The sequence below is a fragment of the Aulonocara sp. 'chitande type north' Nkhata Bay genome, linkage group LG15 (genome assembly GCF_057382095.1).
Source record: "Aulonocara sp. 'chitande type north' Nkhata Bay isolate Kocher_YH1m ecotype deep benthic linkage group LG15, A_spYH_male_GT1.1, whole genome shotgun sequence".
Taxonomy (NCBI): domain Eukaryota; kingdom Metazoa; phylum Chordata; class Actinopteri; order Cichliformes; family Cichlidae; genus Aulonocara; species Aulonocara sp. 'chitande type north' Nkhata Bay.
The window spans coordinates 1,159,418-1,175,380 of record NC_141358.1 but is presented as its reverse complement, the minus strand read 5'-3'; the positions used below and the strand labels follow the sequence as shown (position 1 = coordinate 1,175,380).

The window sequence follows — 15,963 nt, the reverse complement described above, 5'->3', positions numbered from 1 at the left end:
GCGCTGCGACAGAGTGGAAAGGATGTGGTCATGTTACCGATTCTGTTTTACAGCTTCTGTTAGCGTAGCGTTAATGCAGGCTAAATTTAGTTTGAGTCGAGGTGAACGGTGCTTTAACTTTTCTGTAGTTCAGAGAAAAAGGGATTAGTCTTCACTTGGTGTGGGAGTGGCTTTCCCTCGTCCAGATCAATGCTTTTAAAAGCCCGTCAGCTTCAATCTCATCACAGCACAGTTTGTTACAGCTAATCTGATTGTCCTACAACTGACACCTGCACCACCCACTAGAGTTCCTCAGTCTCTTGTAGACACACACACACATGCACACACACACACACGGACACACACACATGGACACACACACACACGGACACATACGGACACACACACACATGCACACACACACACACATGGACACACACACATGCACACACACACACACACGGACACACACACATGCACACACACACACACACACACACACACACACACACACACACACACACACACACACATTCACGTTTAGCTGAATGAGTAAGACCAGTAGTTTTATGGGATGATCTCATCGGGAGGATGATGTCAGACTCTCGTGCTGCCACTGAGCTGCTGTAATTGTTTATATTTTACAGGCTACGAGGGTCTGCAGACCTGCAGAGTGCAGACATAGTGGGGAAGAGTGTGCGCGTTCACTGCAGGCCCTTAAGTGGTTATCAGGATATGAGTTTGGTTTAAGATGAGTACCGCCTTCTCTGCATACTTGTTTTGCTTTTGAGCATCAAAATCGTCTAAAAACATATGTGACTGACTGTGAAGAAGACTATAACCAGGTCACCACCACCTGAAGGTAGAGATGGGTTTTTAGTTTTTTTATTGGAGGAAAGATTCAGTTTGTCCGTTTCTCCGGCTCGTCCCAGCGTACAGAGGCTGTTCTGTAAAACCTCTGATCCCTCCTGCTGTTTCCCCAGGAGCATTTTTCTTGCTCCTCTCCCAACTTCTCCCGTGGGTGTTCCCTGTCGGCGCCCCTCTTTTTTTGGCACTTCTTGTTTTCCCCCTGCTCGGGCCCTCCCTCTTATCTTTGTTCCCCCAGAATCACTGAAATAATCTGTTTGATGTTGGAGGGTGTCTCCTCCACCACTCCTTACTCCTCTCTGTGTCTCTTTTCTCTCCCCTCCCCTGATGAGCTCATTTCCAGGATGTGTGTGATGTCCAGTGTCACACGTTGGTTTACAGTCAGCACGGTGAGGGGAGAAGAGGAGACAGCGACAGCGGGACACGCCCTAATGTGACCTCATGCATATCGCTCTCTCTCCTGCTGCACCGTGAGCTCTTTCATGTGCTGGTGGACGCCGTGGTGACATCATGTTGCTTGTGTGAGCTGCATCAGCAGAGGGTTTTCTCAGTATTCACTGTCCTGTCCTTAAGCCCTGTTCTTTTACATTTTATTTTGCTACTGTCAAGCCTTCCTTATTACTCTGATGTCTTGACAGCATAGCTATTTAAAACAGCTGTGTTGTTATTGACATCGTCCGAATCAGCTATAATTTCAATTCAATTAAATTTTATTTATATAGTGCCAAATCACAACAACAGTCGCCTCAAGGCTCTATAACAAAAGCATTGCTAACAGGCGTTCAGATCCACTACAGGAAGAAGTTTGAGTGGGAGCTTTAGTAGGAGTGGTGTTCCCCCGGGGAAAAACGCAGATGAGCTCCAAGCTTTTCCAAACACACGATCATGCCAGCTTTGCAGCAGAGCTACTGTGAGACCAAGTGCAATAACACTCTGCAAACAGCGTTTAACATCACGTTGGGATTCGCAGGCCTTTCCAGAGCGGCTCTGGTGTCACATTAGGCCAGTAATAACACAACGGTCACTGTGGCAGTCTGTGGCTGCCGGGATCCAACAACAGAGCTTTGTCACGATTCGTCTCAACAAAATGTATTAAAATATTCTAACGAAGCATCAAGCATATTGCATCATATGATATTAATGAAAGGATGGTGTAGGTACATGAATGCAACAAATGGGTCATTTTAGCTGGTTTGTAGGTGGTTGCTAGGCAACATGATGTTGTCACAAGAGTTCACGTATAAATTGTGACTATAAATTACTGATTCTGTTTGTTATGAAAATCATACTATGCTTTTATAAGGTGTTAAATTGAAGAAATGCTACAAAAAGTGATAACTGGAAGCTAGCTGCCATTTGTAGGTGTGGCCACAGAGAGTAGTGTACACACCGCTTAAGGGTCATATCAGTAAAAGGTGTTAAAAGTTGCATAATCACGTGGCACTGTCTGCTACAGTAACCCAGTGTATATAAAGTGCAGTCAAAAGTGCGATTTTAGGTGGTTGGTTGGCAACGTAACAACGTCATGTGATCTGATATGGATAAAAAACATTAGGAGTCTGAGATCACAATCACACATTACAGTACGACTGTCAGTGTTTTCTCATATGCAACATTTGTAAAAACTTTATCTTTGAACCAAACATTATACAGAAAAAAACATTACAGTCAAGTGGAAATGATGTCATCACATACAGTAGTGTGGCTATCAGATCGCCAAGCTAACGCTAAGCTAACAAAGCCACCCTGTCCTTTTTACTTTTCAGTATATCAATAAACGACACGCCCAAAACCTTTAACCTTCCTTAAACATGAAAGAAAAATGTGTAATTTAATGTTACTTTGCATTAAGTGGTTCAGCCTGAGACTGCAGATACAGATCACTATACTGAGGTTCAAAGATAGAAGCAGCGATCACAGAGCGGCTGCATTACAGTAAAACATGCGTAAAGTACAGTAGCTGTAAACATCCCCTGTAAAAATTTAATACATTTTGAAAAACGTGAAAAACTGTAAATATACTGTCATGTACTTTTATTTGTGAATACAGTGGAGCTGAACGGCGATGCTTGTAAACTAACATTTACAGTCGGCTGCAATACAACCTTAAACTGCAACACAGAATTTTTTTTCTTTGCCCAGAATGTGCTGTTAACCTCTACAGGAATAAAATGCTGTGGATATTACACTAGGAGCACTGCTAGAAGGCCTTAATGCCAAATAGGAAGAGCACAGGTGTATGATTACAAGCTTATATGCAGCAGGTACATATTGTTTGTAGATTACAGCAGTGAAACATTGGAAAATAACAGCATTTACGAGGCTTTCCCCCAGTCTCCTCTTTAGAAGAACTGGTATTTGTGGTTATAATAATACTTGCCATAACAACTATGTGTGATACACGGCATGTGCTCGAGATTTTCTTCTCGCTCCTGTATTTACAGTTAGGATCTAAATAATTTAGAGCTCTGCGTGCTTCCTATCTGGGCCTCATGCTGAGACAAAGCTCCCCCAGTTTCTCACACTACTTCCCTGAACTCTCTCTCATGCACAGTACACACACACACACACACACACACACACACACACACACACACTCCTGCACCATACATTAAAACACTGATTCCACCACCCACCCTGCAGTACAACACAAAGAGCTGACGTCCCTCCCCACCATCCTTCCTGTCTGCTCCCATTGGCTGAAAGGATCAGATGCTGGCAGCGTCTCAGACCAATGAGGCGTCTCCATGGTGATGTCATGGAGGCAGCATCGATGCTGTTGCTGATGCTGTTGCCTGGCGCCTGCATCCTTGCAGCCAGACGGGGTAACCGTAGTCACCGGTTCAACATCAGCAGCGGAGAAGACGCCGTACAGAGGGGGGTAAGTCTGCAGCGCCAGACACACGGCTGCACACATCTGTGTTGCACTGTGTGCCACTTTGGGTTCTTCAGGTTAACTTTCATGGCATGAATGAGCAGTACCTGCATGTGCGTGTATTCAAGCGTGTCCGTGGGGTGGAACAGGGTGAGGGTGAGGAAGGCAGAGTGATGATGCAGCGGCAAAGGTTCCTGCTGATAGGCGACAGAAAGGGAGAGAACCGAGTGTATCGTCAAAGTGTAGAGCGTGAGACATCATTTATTATTGATTCTCCATATGTCCAAATGCAGCTTTGTGTCTGATTTAAGGAAGGAGAGGCAGACAGAGAGACCGGGGAGAAAATGGAGGGTGTTTTGATGTGTTTGTGCATAAGGCAGAGTCATACAGGCGAGGGTCTGAATTTAAAATGTGCTCAGAACCGTCAGAAGTTCAGATTTGTCTGGTTGATCAGGTTTAAGTCTGCAGTTTCTTTGCTGTAGCAGTAATCTCCCAGTGAATTGATTAATATGCATGCATAGCAGCTTTCTAGGAGCAGAAAAACATAACGGTACAACAATCTGTCGAGTCTAAGGAGCTCGGAAAGAAAAGCGTCTGGACTTCTTTAAGTTGCTTGAAGACGTTTCACCTCTCGTCCGAAAAGCTTCTTCAGTTCTAGTCTCAAATGGTGGAAAATGGAGATCCCAGATCTAAGCCCTATTGTCCCTCTTGGGGGACACTCCCACAGGGCTACGATGACCTGGATGACTGAGAACCTTCACGGACAACAATCTGTGAAGACAAAACCAATGTCAGAGGAATGTTTTGTCTCCGAGAGTCTGATCAATCCTGGTGTTTGCTATGAACAATGCTAAGTGATGACACAAGTACAGAGTTATTATTATTAATATTATAATATTAGAAACAAGAAATACAATTACAAGTAGTACATGAAATTCTGCTCCCATGGAAACAAAAAAACGTTCTTCTTGAGCTCAGTGCTGTGAAAAATGGAAATGAGACGACTGCTGTTAGAAAAGCAAATATCAGCTCAAGTACAAATCACAGCTGAAAGAATATGTGTGTTTGTGTTGAGCGAGACATGTGCAGACCATGCCGATCAGTTTCAGAGAACGTTTTGAAATAGGACGATAATAAGATAAGAAGGTTTTATACAGATTTAATCGACTCTCAGAAATGATCTCCTAAACAACAAATTCAGTGAGATGAGAAGGATTTGGAGGAGAAAGTGGTTATATATGACCTATGCAGCTAAACTACAAAATAAATATGATTTAGTGATGCTGAGAAAGAATATGAAATAAAAATGTACGTGGCACATTTATATAGAGGTTAGTAAACACGCTTTAGCTACAAGCCATGCATTCATACTGTGCTGTGCTTCACTCTATAGACATAAAGCACTGTATATTAAATTTAGAATAACCAATTCATTTATTTAAATTTTATCAAATCAGTGTTCGTTACTCTAAGTCTGACCAGAAAAGTGCCCTAATATTACTTTTACCACGAGGCTTAAAGCCTTTCAGGAAGAAAACCTCTTCAGACCTGAGGAAACACACAGTCGGATACAATCTTTCTTTTTTTATCAATCAATAAGTAACTGAATGTCATTTTAATGTTAAAGTGCTGAAAAATATTAAATATTCTAAAATATGACAAATCATTCATGCTGACAATGCTAGCTTAGCTTAGCACAATTTCCGGAAACAAAAGGAAACATCTAGCGTGGCTCTGCTCAGTGCTAATTCCCACTTAGCTGTATTGTTATTGAAGCAGCCAATAAAACCAAGAATTTATGAATGAGTTTCATACTTGTCAGTTTTTTGAGTCAGTCAACTCTCAGGTCTCCTTGCTAAGCTACCTGGCTGTTAGCTCCATCTTTAGCGTAAAACATGAATAGCATCAGTTCTTTTACCTGACTCTCTGCAAGTGGTCAAGGCAAAGATTTAATAATAATAGATTGGATTTATATAGCGCTTTACAATGCCACTATTCATTCACTCTCACATTCACACACTGGTGGAGGCAGCTACGGTTGTAGCCACAGCTGCCCTGGGGCAGACTGACAGAAGCCAGGCTGCCATTTCGCACCATTGGCCCCTCTGGCCAACACCAGTAGGCGGTAGGCCAAGGACACAACGACCAGGACAGAGAGCCCAGGGATCGAACCGGCGACCGTCCGGTTACAGATGCGCTTCCCAACCCCCTGAGCCACGGTCGCCCATTGTGCATGTAACAATGGTCTCAATGGAGGCTCAAATGAGACTGATCCAGAATCATTTGGATCGGTCATGAGGGCAAAATTAATATTCAGTGACTAGTGATAAAAGGTTGCTGGAGGTTGATGGCTGGGAAAATGAGCCAAAAGCTCCGGTCACATGGGCCTAGAGACCTCTCAGTGAGCCCCGTTTTTTCCTTGCGACCCAAACATGCCTGAGAAAATACGTGTATTCCTTGACCGGTTGGCAAAAACGTACATGTGATTGCTTTGGTCACTAGCATGCTGCCACACAGGTGGTGGTTTTGTATAATCTCTGAGTTATAGTGAAACCGTGAACAGTGTGACACAAACTGCAAACGTGGACCATTTTCCTTGAAAGTAAGTAAGTGCACCTCATTCTTTCGTTTTACTACCGCTCAGCTAATAGTTAGCAAGTGTTTACGGCCAAACTACATTCACACTGCTAACAAACAAAGCAACCAACAGGACAAGAAGAAGGTGCAGAACCTTCAATAGATTTCAACCAGCCAGAGCAGCGACTTACAGGAAACACTGCCGACTAGTTGGGGGATATACATTTTCTGATAGCAATCGGTGCTCGCTGCTGTTGTTTGGGGGCTTGTTTGCTTTTTTTCTTTGTTTAACCCTCCTGCCATCCTTTAAAAAACTCACACCCATCACCCTAGGGACCATTCTCAGCCACGCCATAAAAAGACCATATATCCATATTTTATTCCACTTTAAATTAGCCAACCTTGTAAAACTACTTCTCCCTGAAATATTCATGTAAAGTTTTAATTATATTTTCGTTGTTTTAACCCTTCAAATCCCAGTGTTATTACATGAGCGCCCTGTGTTATAAGCCCCAAAAACCAAAAAACGAAACTAAATATTTCCACAAAAAACCAGTTGAAGTAATATGTGATTGTCATTATAAGTAGGCCTTTAGATGGACCAAAGATTGGCACCAACATACATTTTGACCTGCCATTATTTTTTTTGCATTTTTTTTGCAATTTAAAAATTAAAACTTCAAGGCCCTGAGTCTTCATTGACATCCAAGAAAAGAAGAAAAAATAAAATCATATGATGATAATTTGGGGTTGAAAAATAGCGTTTATAATGGAAGTCAATGGGCAGAAAATGGTCCCCAGGGTGATGGGTGTGGGGATTTCTGCTGCTCAGCCATTTTAGGCTGATTTAAGGAATTCACACTGGAATATTAACATTGACAGGTAAAAACTATCCTGTGGCAAGTTTGGTTATATTCCACTGAACACAGTGGAAATGGCAGCCATTTAACACATAGCAGTGGCACAAAAAGGTCCCAAGAAGGCAGGAAGGTTAAGACTCTACCAATTAAGGAGCACAGATTCAAATTCAGTGAATATCATACAGTCGGATAATGAAAAACCTCAACAGCCTATAAGGTAGCTGTCAGCAAAATTTCCCACCAACACCACCCCAAATGTTTCCACCCTCTGTCTCTCTCCCAAACTCGAAGTGACACACTCTTACTCCTGCAGGAAGCAGTGCATTGATCTGCAACCTGGGTGGCTTCATAATATGAGAAGCAGCTGTGTGTGTCCTGTGTGCGTGTGCATTACAACAGTGCAGCAAAGCAGTTCGTTTACTGCTTGATTAGTGTGTGTGTGCTGTGCAAAATCATGTGTTTGTCCTTGTCTGTCCCTCAGGGAACCGTGTCAGGGTGGCCAGGTGAGCCTGAGCTCACTGCAGTATAATGAGCTATCTGTCTTCCTCGGTAATGCGGGTTGTCTCATTAGGACACTTGTGTCTCTGTGTGGAGACGGACGTTCAGGCTTGCTGACAGGCTCATTTGTAGACGGACAGACAGACACTTTTTGGGAAATATGCTCATTTGCTTCTGTCTGAGTAAACGTTCAACAGGCAACTGGCATAGCTTGAAACACATCCAGCACCTTTAATTGTTAGTGCATCCAGATAAAAAGCCAAAAGACAATAAAATAATTTTTAGGTAGTTTCAGCTGTTTACGAACATGTTAAAGCTTTGAGTTTAGCATTTGTGTTATCTCGGTTTTGCTGATGTGATCACATTTGGAGGAAAAGGTGGAGCTCGGGGAGTTATCAGCTAGCACTAGTGCTGGCAGTGTTTAGCATCATTTAATATCAATTCACCATCATATTAAATGGGATTCTAATTTATAGCAAACTGGTTGAAGACTGAGTGGAAACCACTGGTCACTAGAAAATAAACAGTATTCCCCAACTGGTTGCATCTGGTTGAACCTAGTCACACATCACTGGTGTGAGTGGTTGCAGGAAGTTGCTAAATTGCCAACTGGTATACAGGTTTGCTTGTATTAAATTTGGTTGTTTTGGATTCTTTACGGCCAAAAAAGACACGGCTCAAAAGTGGTCCTTTTACTTTAAAAATGATCTTTATTTTACATATCTGGGATATGGAGACCTGAACACACAACCCCAGGTCTGAAGCACAAACGGAAGCCTAGATATTTATAATAATAATAATAATAATTTATATAGGTGCTCTCTACGTCACACCACACTTTAAGTTTCGATCAAAGACTCTGCTTAGTTTCACTTTCTGGCTGCACTCCTAGCTTGCATGGGGAATGGCAACTTGTCTACAAGCCTCGGCAACTACTCACTAAGTGGTTTCCAGTCAGCATCACACTTGGTCAAGCTTCACTACATGCGGCTGGGTTGTTTGCAGGTGACTGTGGCGACTGCCAGTAATCTCCAGCAACCACTCAGCAACCAGTCAGGTAATACATACTCATTTGTCACTGACCAGTCTCTAAGCCCGTGACTGAGGCCTTAATGGACTAACAGAGTGGGACCGGACATCATTAATGTGACACATGCCAGTCGTTTGTTCCTAATGTCAGAAACGACACAAGCAGGCACTCTTCACATGAGAAATTGAGAAGAACTAACAGGACTGATGAATGCTGACTGTAATGGGGCCGCGTGTGGGGTAGACATCGCTCCAAGTACATCTGACTTTCAGTCTGAAGACAGAGCGCCTTTAAATTTAGACTTCACTTGTTATTTGCTTTTCTTTTATTATGTAAGGTTGAGAAAAGGTCCTGATTTGGGCTACAGTGTATCCCACAAAGCTCCATCCTCTAGGTTTTCAAGATGGTGAGTTCAACTAAATCTAAAGGGAACAACATCATACACAGAGATCAAATATAAAAGATGGGTGTAGCCACGGTGACGTTGTCCACTGGCTGGTGGGAGCTCCGTCACTTACCTTTAAAACACAGTGGGAAAGGTCTGAAGATAGCAAATGTCTCAATTAGGCCTGTATCAAGGACCCCAGCTGTTACATGACGTTCAAATGTTGCTTTATTGTTTTCGACCTCACAGTGAGCTGGGTGTGTGTCCTCATGCCAGTGATACTGGTTCCCAGGATTTAAGCAAACGTAATTAGTGTGTGCAGTGGACCGAGGAAGGGTCAGTAAGCTGTGCAGAGCACTCCCAGAATCTAAAAGGATGAGATTATCCAATTAGCACACAAAATGTTTTAGAGCACCGATGAGGCAGATAAGTGTGTCTGTTTGGATTATCGATCAGGCTCATTGAAACAGTTCAGAGTTAAAGAAATGATAGAAGTTTTGATAGAGACACATTTATAACAGCTCAGTGCTGACGAGACCATCTGTTAGGTTTTGTATTGGTGATTGTTATTTATGCTTAGAAATATCTACTCATATATGCTTAGAGTTGTCATTTATGCGGTCACACTCTGACCACACACACACACACACACACACACACACACACACACACACACAACAAAGGCAAGGTACTCTTTGTGTGTATGTATATGTCGTATGTTAATGAACCTATGCATATTCATGTAACCTCAATAAAAGAGCAGTGTTACGGGGGAGCGGACGAGAGCAACTGGGGTCAAGCGAAGGAACGGCGTTTGTCCGGTTCTCTCCCGTGCACGAGAAACATGAAGAACTTTGCCTACTTCGTGTCTTGCTTGCTGTGTAATTATATTGTCTTCAACGTTCCAGCGAATAGGTTCAAGCTACAAACCTATCACCATCTGAGGAGGAGACGACGGCAGGTGGTTCTACTCTGCTGCCTTTGTGCCTCGGTGCAATCTGCTTTTTTTCAGTTGCCAAATTCATTGAAAAACAGAATTATTGTTGAATTATGAATTATTGAATTTGTTAGGCAAAGGCGGTGTTTTAAAGGTCTGTAGAAGGTTTGCAGCAGCTTCTCTGCCACGCCTCGAAAAATATGCTTGACTTGCAGCTTCTTCAGCTGGATGTTCGACTTTCTGCACATTTACTGTATCTGATAGATGGTAAATGGCCTGCATTTGTATAGCACTTTACTCAGTCCCTAAGGACCTTTACACTACATTCAGTCATCCACACACACACTGGTGATGGCAGCTACATTGTAGCCACAGCCACCCTGGGGTGCACTGACAGAGGCGAGGCTGCCGGACACTGGTGCCACCGGGCCCTCTGACCACCACCAGTAGGCAACGTCGTCTTGCCCAAGGATATTTGGCATGCAGCCTGGAGGTAGCCTGGGATCGAACCACCGACCTTCTGGTTAGTGGCTGACCTGCTCTGCCACCTGAGCTACAGCCACCCCAGGAAAGTTTCTCAACACACACAAACAAAAGAAACAGTTTAGTAGCCTGAGACGAACTAGAACAGCAGAGCTTCATTCTGCTGTTTGATGAACATTTTTCTTTATTTTTTTCCATTTTTAATGGTGAAACAACAACATTTAAAGTGCAGGAACACCCGACTGACTCTGACTTTTTTCTACATGTCAGGTAACTGTTGTTGGGAAGGTCAGAGATCTTTACCCAGAATAGTTTTTGTCTGAAGAGCTCTGATCTGATAATGTGAGCTTTAATTTAAAGTTTATTCTCAGGTGGGATTTTTGCATTACGCTCCGCCTTTATCTTTTTATTCTGACTCTGCTAGAACAGCTTTGCATGAGTCCAATAATCATGACTTGGCTGCTCTACACTTTTGGCTCACGCTGTTGTCTCCTCAGCTTCTTCCTTCTCAGATTGTGCCCTCGATGCTCCTGCATTCAGTGCTCTCTGTCTCTGTCCCTGCACAGCTCTCTGACAGAGTGAGGAGGATCTTCAGCGTCCCTGGAGAGTAACATTTGCAGTGAGACCATGACTCTGGCAGGTAAATGCAGTCGCAGCACAAACCCGTTCACCTCACACGCCCTGCTCCTCTGCTTTAAACACTATACTGCGACCGATCTGTTCAAATATGAGCATGCAGTATTTGTGTCGTGCAGCGTGTCGTTATTATGTCCGCTGGTATGACATAACGAGCATGACTTACGTCGTCAGTCCTCGACTGCGTGCTCATGATTCAGCTTGATCTTCTGTGTGTGTCCTCAGCCTATAAAGAGAAGGTCAAAGAGCTCCCCCTGGTGTCTCTGTTCTGCTCATGCCTGAACCCACGCACTGCAGAAAACCCGACCTACAAGGCAGAAGGTAAAAAATCTCCTTTGCACGAGCACTGGTGTTTATTAGGGGAACAGTCGCTTATAAAAGACCGACAGCAGTCTCTGTGGCTGAAGTTTGATGCTCCTCAAACTTCAGCTCCTCTCTTCCTGTCTATCTAAAACCAGCAACTTCAGCAACTACAGACAAACACAAGAACATCTCATCCACAGATGTCTCATTAGATCTGCAGTAAACCCAGGCCCACAGTCAGTGCTGACGCACGCTGATCCTTTTGTCCTAATTCTGGGTCTTTCTAAATAATCACCTTTGGAGCTAAAAGTGAGCAAGAAGCAGTTTTGTTTCCCTCTATCTAAATTTGAATCTTTTTAAAGTTATAACAGATCAGGAGTGACTGCAAACTGCAACTAAATTCTGAACATATAACTTATATTTCGGTCTTGGCGTCATTTCTACAGAGTGAAACACTTTCTGTGTTCTTCCTCCAGATCTCTGACTAAAGTAAAACATTCGATCTCAAAGTAAACCAGACTCTCCAAATCATTGACATTTTGCATTTCAGCCTAAGTTTATGCTCCAGCATCGCTCCAGCTGTCAGACGAGGTGTCCGAGTGGCCAAGGCGACGGACTGCTCATCCACTGTGCTCTGCACGCGTGGGTTTGAACCCCATCCTTCTTTCTTATCCAGCTCTTTGTACGTGTGCATAGTGACAATAAAATGTGTTTGCTGCTATTTAAGCGATAGATCTTGGATACTTCTTGGTACATCACAAGGAACCTTTATAATCTCTTTATTGATTTTAAATGTGTTTGGTGCAGCTGACCACGTCATACTTTTACAAACGTGAAAGTTTGAGTTTTGAGCACAGTCAGTGATCATTCAGCATCCAGGCCTCTTTCCTCCTTATTACAAAGTTCCCCGAGGCTCCGTCCCAGGAATATTTGATTTATGTTTATAGCAGCATCTCATTGTGTAATCATAAAGACACATTCCTCTATTTATGGCACCAACTCTAAACATCTAGCTATGATTTAACTGCCTTCCAAACCATTAAAGATCTGTGAAAAGACCGAACTGATTTTAAATGCAAAAAAATTACTGATTAACCCCCTAATATGTATGAAACTGTATAAATACTCAGACATTTAGCTTGATTCGATTTTAAAGCACACGTTGACATTTCTTATTAAATAAAGTGAGTTCAGTCGGTCTGTTTACAGGGATCTCATTATAGACGACTGGTCTCTCTAACCTCGAGATACAGCACATTAGTCCAGCTTCAGTTGAATCATGGAGATGAACAAAACGCTGGCTTGCCTGTGAGGAAGGGTTTGTGTTTGTTTATTTAAATAGATATATATATTTAAAAGAAGCAAAAACAACCCTGCTGCTATCGTTCAGCCATCCTCCAGTACACAGAATAGACTCAAGATCTTTTTGTTCTTGTTCTTTTCTCTGAACGTGTTTCCATGTTTTAAAATATAACATGATGGCGATGTTAAAGACAAACAAAGATGAGGTCATGGATTCAGCTCTGACAGTAAATGCTGCTATCCACCAACACAGATGCAGTGGACTTGGCCTGGTGCGTCATCAAAGACGTAGAAGTTATCGAGCTGAACAAACGCGCATCGGGCCAGGCCTTCGAGGTCATCCTCAAGCCCCCGTCTTTTGACGGCTTGCCTGAACTCAATGCCTCCATGCCGCAGCGCCGCGACCCATCCCTGGAGGAGATCCAGAAGAAGTTAGAGGCGGCTGAAGAGAGGCGAAAGGTGAGGGAGCGGGCGCGTCATCTGAACCGCCAGAAAACATCCGCTGTTTGTGGCTCGTTCAGCCATTGTTAAACATCTGTTAGCACTCTTTGTGTGATTTATCGGAGAGACGGAAATAGGCTTAAAATGAATGAAGGGGAAGTGGGAGGGAGTATTGGAGTGAACGGAAAGAAGGAACTGAGCTGGGGGAGATGAAAAGAGGCAGATGAAAGAGCAGAGACAATCCTGTGAGGACACAAAGACAATGATTCATATTCATCCATCAGAGAGGATGATGGAGCGAGGGCAAGAGACAAACAGGGGAAAGGTGAGGAGAGTGAAAAGATTGTTAGAGATGGAAGAGCGCTCTCTGGAAACGAGGCAATTCCAATTTCTTTGGCTTTACTGGCTCACAGTGATCTAATGTATTAGTTATGAGGTTTGGCCCACCTGAGGACAAAGATTACAGGTGCTGACAACCGCACACATTTCAGTTTGTGTCTGCACCCTTCAACTAGAACATGTTTGACAGTTGAACTTTGTTGAAATAGGTGAAAACTGCAAACAGCCTGCTTATCACCTGCAGTCTGAGTATTGTGTAAAGGATGAGCAGCTGCCTTCACTTCTCCATCTTCCTCCAGTGCCAGGAGGCGGAGCTGCTGAAGCACCTGGCGGAGAAGAGAGAGCATGAGCGCGAGGTGATCCAGAAAGCTTTTGAGGAGAACAACAACTTCATCAAGAACGCCAAGGAGAAGCTGGAGCAGAAGATGGAGGCCAACAAGGAGAACAGGGAGGCTCTGCTGGCAGCCATGCTGGAGAGGCTGCAGGAGAAGGTAACGTGGCCACGATTAAGCCCCGAGCCTCCCGACCGTTAGAGGGGAGGTCTGCAAACTGATCTCAAACAATCATTGCTTTGTGTGGTTTCTCACACAGCAGACAGCCACAGAACACCAGGGTTCATCTCCCACGTGGGACCATTATTTTTGTTTGGGGGGGTTAGGTAAAAATCCAGTGCTGATAATGCTGAGCAAGGTTTTTGTGGTGCTGATGTGTCAGTGTAACATATGACATGTAGTAGTTCGACAGCATTGTCACAAATGTCATATTAATGTTACTTTTACGACACCAGGCCAACCATATGTTTTATATATGCACATGTATTTGTGCTTTAACTATGGAGGCAATCTGGCCCATCTTTGACTTTAGTAAAATAAAGCAGCATGAAAAGGTCGTTTATGTGTCTTTGTTCAAACAGAACACGTTTAACTTTGGAGAGACAAACTCTGCTGCTTCTCTTTTCATCCAGTCTTCATGATATCCTGGGATAACGTAGAAACTCCTTTTTATTTTGCTTTTGCAGACAGGAATCAGCTCCCTGCACACCTGTCAATCAGAAATAGCCACGCCCTTAACCTTAAGCCTGATCTGTATCCAGATGGATGAGCCTGACCCACCGTAGAGTTAATATGGCAGGGACCGTTTTTGTACTGGGCTGTAAACCTGCTGTTTGGTGCAGCGTAGTTGGACAGTTAAACGTGGGAGTCTGTGGGGAGGTTTGCTACATTATTGCAAACTGTCTTTTAAATTTGACTTTTGAATGTTTTTCTTCTTTTTCTCTTGCTAAAAAGGATTTATGCAAGCTTTGAAGTTAGAGGGCAGCAGTTTTATATTTTCTCACAGCCAGCTAATAGCTTCGGATGAAGTTACACTGATATTTGTCCATGTGTATCGCAGACTGTGAAAACGACTCTTTACTGTCTCGTGTGTTATTTCTGAACCCAAACTTGTTGCCAGGCAACTTGTTGTAGCAACACTAATGAAACGTTGCTGGTTTTAGTCTAACACAGAGTGAACATCAACAAGTTCATGTTTTTACTGTTTCAGCTACAAAGTTACAGACATGAGAGACATATTGAGCAAAACGTCAAACACACACTGAGAGCTAAACACGAGTTTTTTGAGTGTAAATGAAGCGAAGCTTCAGCTGAACTTTCTCTTCTGGTTTGGCACTGCTCACAAACCTGATCAGCAACCATGAATATTAGTGCAATGAAATAAAGTTTTTTCAGTTCTTCCCCACTCGCTCTCATTCAAACCTTTACGCCGGCGTCTCCTTCATTAATGAAAATATCTTCCTAAATGATAATGGCACTCATGTTTCTGTGTCTGGCAGGACAAACATGCAGAGGAAGTGAGGAAGAACAAGGAGATGAAGGAGGAGGCCTGCCGGTAGACGAATGGCACGAGGGAACGGAAAGAGCGAGGAAAAAAAATAAAAAGGGGGAAAACAGTGCATTAAAAGAAGAACTCAACAGCAACTAGGGCAGATTTTGGTTTTCATATTTGATGTATGCTGCGATGATTCTGAGCAAGCTGTATAAAGTTTAGCCACTCTTGATGTTAAAATTTCTCTTTTTTCTAAAGGAACGTGGGAGGGTGGGGGGGGGGGGGGGGGACGTCGGCGCTAATGTTTTTTAAAGAGGAACAGCCATCCAATCATGACTGAGTAAAAAAAAGGAATTAGAGCTCCTGTTTTCTGTGTTCAGCATCAGGAGATGATTTTAGTGAAGCTGTGTTTTTTCTTGGCAACGCTTCCAGTTTGGCACAGCCAGAGATGCAGTTTCTCTCCAATTAGACTAAGTATGTGATCATTACCTCATAAAACCTGAAAATCTGTGATGTGCTTTATTCAGACTGGACACAGTAGTTTCAGAGCCTCACTCAGCCATAACCAACTCCACTCCACTGAAAACCAGGATTCATTAAATACACAGGACCAGCTTTAAATATGAA

At 43.3% G+C, this 15,963-nt stretch overlaps 1 protein-coding gene across 2 annotated transcripts; it reads left to right on the top strand.

Annotated features, from left to right (window-relative positions):
* Positions 1-3,591: 3,591 nt before the first annotated feature.
* On the top strand, positions 3,592-15,602 carry stmn4 (stathmin-like 4). 2 transcript variants are annotated; one of them, XM_086263636.1, is made up of 7 exons: positions 3,662-3,727; positions 11,058-11,131; positions 11,353-11,448; positions 11,981-12,072; positions 12,986-13,191; positions 13,812-14,003; positions 15,344-15,602. In XM_086263636.1, exons 3-7 carry the CDS (start codon positions 11,402-11,404, stop codon positions 15,401-15,403), a joined length of 597 nt encoding a protein of 198 aa, XP_086119762.1. In that variant the 5' UTR covers positions 3,662-3,727; positions 11,058-11,131; positions 11,353-11,401; the 3' UTR covers positions 15,404-15,602. The 2 variants fall into 2 exon arrangements, with proteins under 2 accessions (XP_086119763.1, XP_086119762.1); XM_086263637.1 differs by lacking the exon at positions 11,981-12,072 and having other exon boundaries at positions 3,592-3,727.
* Positions 15,603-15,963: the final 361 nt, after the last annotated feature.

Coding starts and splice junctions, on each gene's coding strand:
- stmn4 (XM_086263636.1), top strand. CDS start 11,402: ATGCCTGAACCCACGCACTGCAGAAAACCCGACCTACAAGGCAGAAG. Junction 13,192..13,811: donor CGGCTGAAGAGAGGCGAAAG/GTGAGGGAGCGG, acceptor ATCTTCCTCCAG/TGCCAGGAGGCGGAGCTGCT. Junction 14,004..15,343: donor TGGAGAGGCTGCAGGAGAAG/GTAACGTGGCCA, acceptor TGTGTCTGGCAG/GACAAACATGCAGAGGAAGT.